At 37.6% G+C, this 12,313-nt stretch overlaps 1 protein-coding gene across 5 annotated transcripts in view; it reads right to left on the bottom strand.

The window, feature by feature from the left end:
* Positions 1-12,313, bottom strand: part of TLN2 (talin 2) — a 144,394-nt gene that overhangs the window by 70,205 nt on the left and 61,876 nt on the right. For all 5 annotated transcript variants that reach the window (XM_052671576.1, XM_052671577.1, XM_052671574.1 and 2 more), the window contains exons 8-16: positions 11,738-11,865; positions 10,871-10,934; positions 8,716-8,820; positions 6,867-7,022; positions 6,069-6,170; positions 3,602-3,678; positions 2,138-2,318; positions 1,307-1,420; positions 551-659 (exon numbers count right to left, since the gene is read on the bottom strand). In XM_052671576.1, the coding sequence (XP_052527536.1) occupies positions 551-659; positions 1,307-1,420; positions 2,138-2,318; positions 3,602-3,678; positions 6,069-6,170; positions 6,867-7,022; positions 8,716-8,820; positions 10,871-10,934; positions 11,738-11,865 (1,036 nt within the window). The remainder of the gene's footprint in view (positions 1-550; positions 660-1,306; positions 1,421-2,137; positions 2,319-3,601; positions 3,679-6,068; positions 6,171-6,866; positions 7,023-8,715; positions 8,821-10,870; positions 10,935-11,737; positions 11,866-12,313) is intronic.

Here is a 12,313-nt window from a genome sequence, read left to right as displayed (position 1 = left end):
CCAAACAATGCCTACTAAATAATTTTAGTGTCATTTAAAAACTAAGGTCTGCTATCATTTTTCCAATCTTTATATGTCTCTTAAATAGAATTACTCTTCATCCAACATTATTTGCCGAAAAGTCCATGGTTTCAGCTATCTTTTCAATTTCAACCTTCAAAGAACTGAAAATAACCCAGTATTAACCCCCTTAAATCACTCAGCTCCTTCAATTTGTAGTTTGCTGAAGCAAAAATATTGTCAATAAATATCTACAATCTCTAACAAGTGTTAAACAAGCAATGCTTTTTTGTAGAACATTGCAGAGTGCTCTGCTGAATAAGCAAGCTACACTTTATTTTCATCAGTGCAGTACTCTCAGCATTAACAATGACAAAACAAAAATCAGAAAATTGGGTAGGTAGCTTGTTTTGCATGTCAATGCACACAGTATTGGACTATTTTGAAGAAAACTTCTCACAAGCTCCCTTGCAGTCAGTCCCTATAAAACTTGAATTGGACTGATAAATAATTAGGAGACTGCAAGCAAGTCCTTCCCTTTGAAATTTACCTGCTGTAAGGTTAACAACAGATGCAGTTCCTGCAGTGATAGCATCAACCTGAGAGTGTATTTCATGTTTCGATTCATCAACCTTGTTCTGAACCCATACTCTTGATGCCTGAAGAGCAAGAACAAAAACCAAGAATGAAGGACTGCAGTAAGGCTGCAACATGAAATCCTGAGTTAATCTCCCATTCCTTCACAAATCTTTAAAAGTGAAACAGAGGACAAATACCAAGCCTTTAAGGAGAAAAATGGAAGTAAATACTTTCTATCGCTAAATCTCTAACTACAGAATTCCCATCAACTCAACAGTTCTACTTTTAAGGTGAGCACCATAAACAGCGTATCCATGAAAGGTTATGACTCTTTACTGACAGTCTCCAATGAATTGCAGTTTCTTGATCTGACCTCCTGAGTTAGCCTGGATCAAAAGTTACAGAATCATATATTATTCTTTTTCATTCGGTCATATTTTTCAAGGTCTAGGAGATGGTTGCACTCACCACAAGTATTGTTAATAGTTTGCCTTTATTTGTATATATGCACATGAAACAAACAGAACCACAAAGTTATGCAAGGATGGCTGCTACAGCCAATCTCAGAAGACTAAAAGTGAGTTGGAGCAGTGTACGTTTATTCCTTACAGCACAAAACATTTAAAAGCTTTAGAGATATCATTTTATCTCTAGGGACAATTACTAAACCAGTCTGTAAACACTTCAAGCATTAACATCTATTTTTACGGAGACTAGAAAAACTCACCATGTCCTGCCCTAGAGGTGGTAGGTTATCAACCTCACTGAGGTCAGCTTGAGCTTGTTGAACAGCATGCATGCTGGTATTGATAGTTCCCATCAGGGCCTGCTGAGCTGAAGTCTGAAAGGCAGAACAAGGAAAATAGCTATGCCATGTTCCAGAGGACAATTCAAGCAGGTGTTACGTAGCCATTAAAAGACAGAGCGACAATACTAAGCTAAGATCGCCCTGATGCAGAGGAGGAGTTAAAGTTCACCAAAACTCCACTCACAGCCCTGATCCTGCCTAAACCATTTTACACTGACACTCCTCTGTACTTGCACACGTTTATAAAACATTAAACTTGCAGCCACTGAGATCAAACAGCTACACATACTACCCTTCAGTAGTAAATCATGAGCTTAAGTATTGAGTATACTCTCTATAGCCTACTTAAGCTTTTCGATATTCTTAATTTAAATGAGAAAACTCAGCATCAAGCCTCCTATTAAATTTCAAATTGGTAGACCACTGACAAGCTGCATATGAGCATTTTTTCCTAAAACTGTTTACTTTTGACAGTCTTTAAAATGCTTTTTTAAAGCTCCTGAATACTGTATTAACTACTTGGAAGTAAAGAAAAGGCTGGAAAAGCTAGTTTTAAGACAAATGAAGAAGTCATTCAAAATGTATCTAAATACTTCAGGGTTGCTCAAAATACATATTCAGTAAGACAGCCAGTACATCACACTCTACACCACCCCCCTGCTCTTCACGACACATGGATAACATCCTGTTTCTAGCTACTTGCAAAACCAACAGGATAAAATGCAGATACAGAACAAGAAGATTGCTCACAAGAGGGGGCATATGTCCTCTGTGCATCTGACCAATCGTGACCTGCTGCTGAGGAGAAGGCATGATGCCAACATTGAAAGTTTCTGGGCCGCTGGATCCTGAACGCATAACAGCTGGTAGTGCTACAGAGCCATGCTCTACCTTCCCTGTTCGGTTGAACTGTTGCTGTAAGATGGTAGACCTAAAAGAAAATGTATGAGTGAATAAATAAACAGACAGCTAGATGGATAAGAAAATAAATAAATAAAACAGAAAATTGCAATAAGGAATTACTCATCTCCTGTAAATCCTGCCAGATGTTCTTCCTTTAGGATTTTAAACTGCATTTCACATCATTTGGAGAAGCTAAAAAAAGTCAGTCTTTTCTTCCAACCATTTTCTAATACTTTAGAAAAAAAATACATCTGCAGCTTTCAGCAGATCAAATATTAATAGCATTAATGAGCAAGCAGCAAGGAAACAAAGTAATGCACACTTTTGGTGTACATGGAACAAAAGCTTTACCTAAGACGTTTCACAGGCAGAATCAGAACAAGGTTTATAGTATAACAGACTGCTCTGTTTCAGCTGTGTCAGAGGCTGATCAAAAGAAGCACAAATGCTTTGGAGAAGGTTTTTGTGAGCAACCTCTACATTTAGGATAAAAACTAACATAACTCCCTTCTTTACACACATATGCACACAGTACTTGCCAATAATCTGGAAGTCCAGATTATTACTCTACCCTCGTGAGGCCCCATCTGGAGTCCAGGTCTGGGGCCCCCAGCACAACAAAGAGGCAGAGTTGTTGGAGAGAGTCCAGAGGAGGGCCACGAAGATGCTCAGAGAGCCGGAGCACCCTCGCTATGAAGACAGGCTGAGGGAGCTGGGCTTGTTTGGCTTAGGGAAGAGCAGGCTCCAGGGAGACCTCACTGCAGCCTTCCAAAACTTAGAGAACTTTTAAACAGCAAGGAAGTCATCTTTTTACACAGGCAGACAGTGATAGGACAAGGGGCAATGGTTTTAAACTAAACAAGGGGAGATTTACATTAGATATTGGGGGAAATTTTTCACTGAGAGAGTGGTAAAGTACTGACACAGGCTGCCCAGAGAAGCCAGGGATGCCCCATAACTGGAGGTACTCAAGGCAAGTTGGATGGGGCCATGGGCAACCTGATCTAGTGCTTGATTTAGTGGGTGGCTATGACTTAGAGCCTGAGCTCCATTGTTCAAGAATCAACTTACCATAAATTGGTACCACTGCTTGTTGCCTTAACAAGCATTTTTACTACAGAAAAGCCTACCCTACACAATCCTATCATGAAGCTAGACTGCAGAATTGCCAGGAGGCAGTTCTCGCTTCTGTTGAGCTACTCTGTAAACAATTTCTGAAGTGTAATAACTATACTGTATTTTGAGTGATGAAAAAAGTTGCCATTACTAATGGATGCAGTGCAAATATTTACTCCTGTTGTACACACTCACTTCTTCGGTGAAACAGACTCTTCCAACATGGTTGATTCCTCATCACCTTCAAGACCAAATCTATCTTTACTTTGTTTCTAGAGGGAAAAAAAAAAAAACACACAAAGTTAAACAATATAAGTAGCTTCTTGGCTGCTATCTCTCCAGTATTTTCTTGCCATTTATCAGAAATCTAGTCAAATAAATTGCAGTCTTGTCCAGTGCTGAAAACTATGGTTGTTAGGATTTCTCATTTTTGAAAGAATGTGCCAATATAGCTTCCACCTTGGAAGAGGTTAAATTGTCCTTCAGCATCTAAGAGACCAAGTTCTAAGTCCTGGAAGACCAAGTGTACGAAGCGAAAAAGCCGTGTCATCTTTTGACTCAGGATCAGCCAACCAGAACTCAGCTACAAACTACCTTAAGAATCCTGAAGTGTCATTATATGGTGCTACCTACCACTAGGAAACACACACCCATAGGAAAGCTGTATTTAACAGTGTACCAAGTTCTTTCACCACAGTTACTTCATATACCTGGACAATCTCAAGATCTGACTTTGAGGAAGGGCTGGGTTTTGTTTGTTTGTTTTAATTTTATAATGTGAAAAAGGAGGTAAAAGCACACAAAAGCATTAACTTAGTCTAAGCCTCTAGAAAACAAACAGGAAACTATAAAAAGTTACAAAAGCATAGCCTTGTAAAAAGCAGTCTGTTTCCACTGGTGACCTAGTGCAAACACACAGCTTTCTTTCTAACTCGTTAAATGACTTGCACTCCAAATATTCAGAAGGCAAGAGGGAAATACTCCCTAATTTAGAAGCTTTAGGATTCTTAAATACATTTAAGAGGAACTCTTCATGCATATCCACATACATGCATGCTCAAACTTTCTTCTGAAAAGTCCTTACTGTTTAAGTTTCAATTTATGCATGAAACACTCTACTTCTATTTAAGATGATATCTTGCTTCCAGATTAACAAGAAATAAAAAATAAAAAAGAAAAAAAAGAATTAAAAACCAAGTAAAAGCTACTCAGGTTTAGGATTCCTTATCAACTTGTGAAAAACAACTTATCACTAAAGCTGCAGTATAAGAGTTTGTGCCGTTTATTTTTTTTTAAAGGAGCAATAGTTCAGGAGGAAAAAAATGTTACCAATCCACATCAGAATATATGAGCTGAAATAGTCCTAAAGATGCCAAGAATCATTAACATTATGCATCTGAGAGATGAACCATACTTCATAATAAGCATCAATGATGCAAGATGGCTCAACAACTGGAAACTGCATGCTTCTCATGTGCACCATGAAGCATCATAGGTATTTACTGCTTAATCTGTTCCAACTTTATCCATTTTTAAATTGGCTTTGTCAGCAGACTGCAAAGAAGAAATCAAAGACTGGAAATGAGTAGAAACATGCACATCTGCTCTATCAGAGACTGCTTTTGTTTGAAATTAAAGAGCAAAGCTACATGTGAAGTTTAAGAGAGTGAGAATTGAGTATTAAACCATCTGTAGAAGTTTGCTGTTTATTTAACGTATTAAGTCTGAGATTGACAACCTCAAAGAAAACACATTTTGGTATCCAACAACCCTCCTCAAACTCTGATTTCATAACACCTGATGTTTCATCCCACACCGTGTGAACAAGGGCAACAAATTCCCTAAACTACCTTGTTTTCTGTCACTCCTTGGCTATTAAAAATCTGCTAACGCAAATCATTAAGGTTCAGCCAAACTGCATCAAGTAAAAACTCTACAAGGAGTAAACAGTGCTAACTGAAGTACTTCAGAGCACAACATTATTTACTTGTGAATATTAATTCTGGAGGTTCATATCAACTTCTCCTCTCTTACCAGGCACACTTCACAAAAATAAACTTCAAGGCACTCTTCACAGACATTAATTTCCTCCCTCTCTCTGCAGAAAGGAAATTTATATCTTTGCTTTACTGACCACAGAATTTGATTTGCAGTATGTCAAAAAATGACTTATTTACTCATTTTTGCCAAAATACTTGCTTGGCTTTGATGCAATATATGCAACAGACAAGACAATTATTACACAGTCTTTAACACAGTTTTAAATGCTGATCATTTCTTCCAACTTAATTCATTGCTTCGGTTCATAGTGTGAAAGAGTCAGCTTAAAAGGACTTTTATTTTTTTTAAAACAGTTCCCTGGATATACACCCATAAACAGAAGTCCACCTTCCATATGAAGCTGAACCCAAGCCCAGGTGTGTTGTATTGACTCTGACCCATATTACCTCTACAGTTAACAATCTTGATATCTTCCAGAAACAACCACATACAGTGAACTGAAACAGCTTATCATACTTAAACGTAAAAGTAAATAATGCCAAAACACTGGATAGTACTGACTTCTGACTGAGAAAAACTGCAGTTTGCATTCATTCAAGCTTTAGTACTGCTATACAGTAATTTTACAGCATTTTTCCTAGACATCATCCTAATATTATACCTTCTTCAGGATGATATCAATATAACCCGCAATTAACTGAGAGATCTGCTCCCCTTCAGTGGTCTGTACTGAGTAATAGCTTTCCTGATATTCACCAAAATCCTAGAAAAAAAAAAAAAAAACTCTTTGAAAATGGTGGATAAATAAATAAATAAATAAATAGTATCAAATGTGAGATAATTCCAATTTTAAAATGGCTTAAATGGATACTTGGTTATATCTAACAGTAGATTAAAAAAAACTACTCCAAGACTATATGTAGAAGAAGAAGGAGAGAAGGATGTTTTTTATTAGTACTTAAAATAAGATTCTCAAATCCAAATAGCACAAGAGCAGTAGATATTTAGTCTGACTTTGTCAGTCACTGAATGGAAGAGGAAACCTAAGAACTGTATTCTAAAGTCTATCACCCATGCCAATGGAAATCATGTCCATTAGAGTTCTTTATAATTTATGTTCACATCCTGAAAGCCACAAATTACGTTTTTAATGGTAATCTCCATAAGGGGTAAGCAGGGGTTAACAATGTTTCTCATAACAGTATTGTTGTTCGTCGCAGAACAGATTGAAAGAGTGCTTTTTGGGAAACTGATCCATGTAACAACATCAGAATACAGGCTGACCCTAGGCACCAAGATGGGCCAACTTATTACTATAGGACTCTGTGGCTCTACTTAATTCTAGAGAATTCCAGATATTAAAAATTATGTTAAATAAATTGTTGAGATTGCAAGTCTATCTTCCTTTCCCTACGCCAAATAGATTCTTCTTCCTTTTGAAGATGCACAGAAAGATTACCAGAGTAAAGCTTTTAGGTGAAGCAGCCCAGCGTTTCACAGTTGTCAGTGGCCATTCCTGCAACACTTCTTTGGTCTTCTCATCCACACGCATCACTGAGTCCTTAGTGACACCCAGCAAACGAGGAACCAGCTTGTTTTTACCTTTCATTTTTTCCTAAACCAGAGTGTAAAAGATTGTTTTCATTAAACTGCAGCATGCCAGAGAAGAAAGGAAAGAAAAAATCACAATGAATACACTGAAAAAGAGAAGCATGCAGATAAAAAAAATTTGAGCTACCAAGCTCCGTTTTTCCAGTCACAGAAAGTGAAATTCCAAGCAATGCATTAACATCAACAAGTTCTTGTCTTTACTTCATTTTTACCAAGCAGATCAGAATACACTCCATTTCCTGTCTCCTAGTAAATAGAAGCATTTTAGGGAGGAAATCTTTGGAAGTCACTGGAAAAAAACATGACAGCAGCCTTTCTAGAAAGAAGCCTTCACAAGAGAAACCATATTAAAGAAGCTGAATGGGAAACTGGAAGACTGAGAAGCTGAATTACCATCAATTTTTGCTCTCAGCCTCTCCACTTCTCTACAAAATATCCGGAGAGTAAACAACACCAGGAAGGGTGACTGGGATTTATTTGGGCTGTAAGCAAAACGAGATTAGCCATAATTTGTTACATTCTGGATTTAAAATTTTAGTTCTTTTCAATCCACAAGAGCATCCTAACTCACGCCAGCATGACAGGGAAGGGGCCAGAATTAATCAGCATGCTACAAGTTTCTCTATCTTAATTTACTGGGCATTCCACCTCTTCAGTTTTTTAAGGTTACAGAACATAGAACACAAACAACAATTTGCTACAAAATCTATAATAAAATAGTAATTTGATGATTCATAATAAACAGCAAGTACTCCAAGATGCCTAATGAGGTACCTATGCTCCGTACAATAGACACTGGCCTATGATACTGAAAATGAACACAGCTTTGGATAGGGTTGAAAAGACATTTCACAGCCAGGTTGCTAGCTCAACAGCTCCTCTGAAGAGCTGAGACTTTCTTCACTAAAATTAACTAACAAGACATTTTTCCTTAAAAGAAGCAAAAATTATTTCAGAGGACACCCCATGAATATTATAATCCTCTGCATGTTTTTTCATTCTATTTCCACCTATCCACTTCCACAGAATTTACAGGTGACTCTAGGAAAAGGCAAGGTATTGACATTCAGCTACCTACAATGACTCTTCACTGCGACTGAGGCAACCTAAGAGTGAGAGCTTTTTCCTATGCTTAGTCTTCTTTCCTTTATATGTCAGGAGTTACTGGACACTGAAACATTAGTTGCTTCAGTCCACCTTTAACAGTAAAGCATTAGAATCTTGGTATCAATTTGTTTCACCACCTTTAGACCACAGTCCACCTTATTGTAACAACTAAGAAAAATTAATCATGCAACTCATGAAGTTCTTCATCAGATGCATGTTTCAGCATGCAATTCATATCACTATTAAGTAGAAGCAGCTTTTGAGGTTTTGTTTTTTTTTTATGTGTGTGTGTGTGTGTGTGTGTGTGTGTGTGTGTGTGTGAAGACTTCTATGATTGAAGTACTTTGTAACCAAAGACAAAAGGAGAAATGTCCATTTAAAGAAGTCCATTTAAAGTTTCTTTCTGGAATTCAGTACAAGTATGAAACTGAAGTGATCCTCTCCCATACGGTCATTTAAGCTTTTTATTTTTTCTCCCAAATGTTGCTTACAGAAAGCTTTAGAAACCTTTGACCTTTGTTTAGTGGAGACACTGAGGTAATATATAACCAAGCACATAATACAGTGTGCAAGAGCTAACAGAAACCAACCTTAACAAGAAAAAAGGACACTCCGTAGGTCCGCAGGGAGCGAGCGAGCTTCACATACTTCACTTTGGCTTCTATTTCAGTCATCTCACCACAGTTTTTATGTTCCTGCAATGAGAATTTGGTATCATTTAGAAATAACATTCTTTCTGGAAACAAAATTAAACTGATAACAGGCAACATGTTTTTTATGCTGAGTTAATAATTGTCCAAATTAAAACACTTGAAACAATGGTAGGTAGAAATGTAAGAATGACTGTATCCAGTAATTTCTGATATCGAAGTTTACAATAACCATGACCAGCATCTATTCTACCTGTGCCTCAATCAAGCAGATTTAAACTACTTCTGAATCACTTCAAATTATGGGTATTGCTGCTATTTGATACCACTAGGTTTCATATTGTCAACGTCTCCTTAATTATACTATAAATCATTTAAAGCTCATTTAAAACTTCTAGCACTCACAATTTATTCTGGAAACAGACTATTTGTGCTTTGTGCTCTACCCCTCTGATTCATAGTTTCATGAGATTCATGCCTTCTAACTTCTCATCTCTTGAATGGGTTTCCTGTGGGCTTTTGTTTTTTCATTTTTCTTTGCCAGTTGCACCTTTATTACAATCACAATTGTAATAAATCACAATTACAATCACATCACAAACTGAAAATAATTCTACAGGTGATTGTTTTTTCAGAACAGTTCAACCTGAAACATTCATCTAGGTATCTTATAACTCCATTTCTATTTAGTATTTAAACAATTTACTCATTACATTTTCTTACCTGCAAGAAATGACAATTACCAATACTAGCCTATTCAAACCTCCTACCAACATCTGCCTTCCTATTCCAAATCAGTTCTGCTGAAAATCCAGTCTTGACTTGCCAGTATTCAAGTACTATTTGTGGGTTTCCCTGGAACACTCCATCTCTCTTCACAATCATCTTCATCTTATGAACTGCTGGTTGCCATCTCCTTCGTGCTGATTGATGGCAGCAGGGGGAGCACCAGCAATACGGGAAAGATTTCCCTATTCCAGCTTAAGTTCCCACCTTAAAACTCTACAGAGGAGCACTGAGAGGAGCAATTTCAACTCTAGACATCTTCTTGCATCCTAAAAATGCTGATCAGATCTCTCAAATTCAGCATAGCACATGGTTAGGATCCTTGATGAACATGGAGCATAGACATTGTAGATGACTTAGAGAAAGTCATCTGCCAAACTCAAAAATTTTATAACTCAGGAGAACTGGTTTATGTTTTCCAAAAAGACAGCCTAGTTCCTCTGACTTAATGTTGTAGCTTGACAAGAGTCAAAGCCCTCACTGATTAATATCCATACACTGACGTACATCACTCTTGAAACTACCCAGACCTGGCAAGTAATTTGCTATCAGTCCCACACTTGGACACGAATGAAACTTCTTTGCTTAAACTACAGTGTCACCATCACCAGCTAGAAGTATACAGAAAAGTGTACCTTCAATGTAAATGAAGTGCACCTTCATTTACAAGCATGTATTACAAACTCCAGTCTGAAGATTCACCAAGCTACAGAATTCCTACATTATGAGTGTTACAGACATATAGGAAAGTATCTGACCTCCTGCTGCTCTTCTACTTCTCCTTCAAGACAGCAAATCACTGGTACATCTTTGCAGAAAACTTGATATGTATGTATGACTTGATTTCAGCTGCTGACCTCAGAATTTTCAAATTAGATTACACTCCCAAATTCATATTTCAATCAGTACAGACATTTCGGGCATCTATAGCACTCAAGCTTGAGAATAATTCCAACAGTATTAGTACTCGAGTACTCAACTGGAGACTCAACTGCTTTGAGTCTTTTACAACCATGTAATTTCCAGGTACATCACAGGATTAAAGTATTAGCTGGAAAACTCCATATTACTTGAAGCTCATAACTTCAAACAGCCAGTGCATGAAAGACTGTGCAGAAGTACTGAAAATGGTTTTCCTAAATGTGCTTCTGCTTTAGTACAAAAATACATCCTTACATTTCAATGCAACTGCGAAAAAGGTGTTATTAAGTATTTTCTCTGTCCTTTTCAACAAAGTACACTGACTAGTCATCAGGGAAGGAAAAAGAATCAGGACAAAAAACAGTCAGTTTTGCAGTCTTGCAATTACCTGAAATATTCTTTTTTCAGCCCCTCTTTGTTTGGTATATTCTTTAGGTAGGAATTCTTTTAGGCTGGGAAAGAAACAAACAAATATTATAATAGTTAATAGTGCCTTCTTGAGAAAGTATGCTTTCCACACTCCTTAACTGCTACTGTCACCCAACCTTCCTGAACTGGACATAAAATACCCATATTGTCTTTAAACTAAAAAGACAGCAGAATGCTTAAAAAATGTAAATAATCACAGAATCACAGAATGGCCTGGGTTGAAAAGGACCACAATGTTCATCTGGTTTCAAACCAGTCGCCAACCACCGGACCAGGCTGCTCAGAGCCACATCCAGCCTGGCCTTGAATGCCTCCAGGGATGGGGCATCCACAACCTCCTTGGGCAACCTGTACTCGCTAGCTCTGGCATAACAAAAGCTTTAGTACTCTTAAATCTAATTCTAGATGTGGCTCTTGAGCTGCAGAGAAATTCAGAGCAGTTCTGATGCCAGGGGCTTACATGTCTAACGTACATGACATGAGAATGAGGTTGCATTAACAGGACAGAGTCTACCAAATAACATTAACTTTGGCTTTCCAAGAAAGCAGGAAAGCTTCCATGGCCAACATCACCATGCGATTGCGAAAAACAGCTGCACAGCAAAGTGGCATTCTGGGGAAATCTGGCACCCTGTAATGGCTAATAAGCCACAGCCAAATGTCCCCTCAGCAGATGGAGCACTGATGTATGCAGTAAGGTTCCTACCACAGAAAACACATGGGATCTGGCTACTCCTGCTTGGAATACTAAAATGCATTTAGAATGTGACAACCTAACAATAGCTACACTTCGGGTCACCCAAATTTATAAGTTAACAGTGTTTACTCTAAAAATCCAGGTTTGTGTTTGTGTTCTACATGAGGTCCAAACTGGATCTGTGCTTGAAAGCCTCCAAACTCACAGGCCTTCTCAAAGGAGACAGGATGGGAACCATTCAGAATGTCATCACGAGCCTGTACAAGGTAAAGACAAGGACACTCAAGGTAATTATTCCATCTCTGAAATTCCTTAAAAGTTTAACCACAGGCCAAGAATCCAGCAACAGTTTTCTGTCTGAATGTCTTTGTTATGTTAATCATAAACACACCCACAATGGAATAATAATCAAAGGGCTAGATTCTTTTCTGGTTAATATCTAAAGAGGCATCCTGAAATAACGACTGTAAAATCTTTCATCAAGAAGTGGATTGACATACATTTCCTTCAAGATGTACACACAAAATACAACTTAAATTTATACACACTTATGTGCACGCATATACATATATATAGCCATATACATATATATATATGTATACATACATGTGGATATGCATACAATACACAGCTTAAAAGCTCTTATCTTACCACCCTGTAATAGCAGCGAAAATGAACTGCACAACTCACAACTGAAAAAACAAA

Source organism: Tympanuchus pallidicinctus, unplaced genomic scaffold (assembly GCF_026119805.1).
Source record: "Tympanuchus pallidicinctus isolate F22 unplaced genomic scaffold, pur_lepc_1.0 scaffold12, whole genome shotgun sequence".
NCBI lineage: Eukaryota > Metazoa > Chordata > Aves > Galliformes > Phasianidae > Tympanuchus > Tympanuchus pallidicinctus.
The sequence above is the reverse complement of the archived record's forward strand: the minus strand, read 5'-3'. Positions and strand labels throughout refer to the sequence as shown.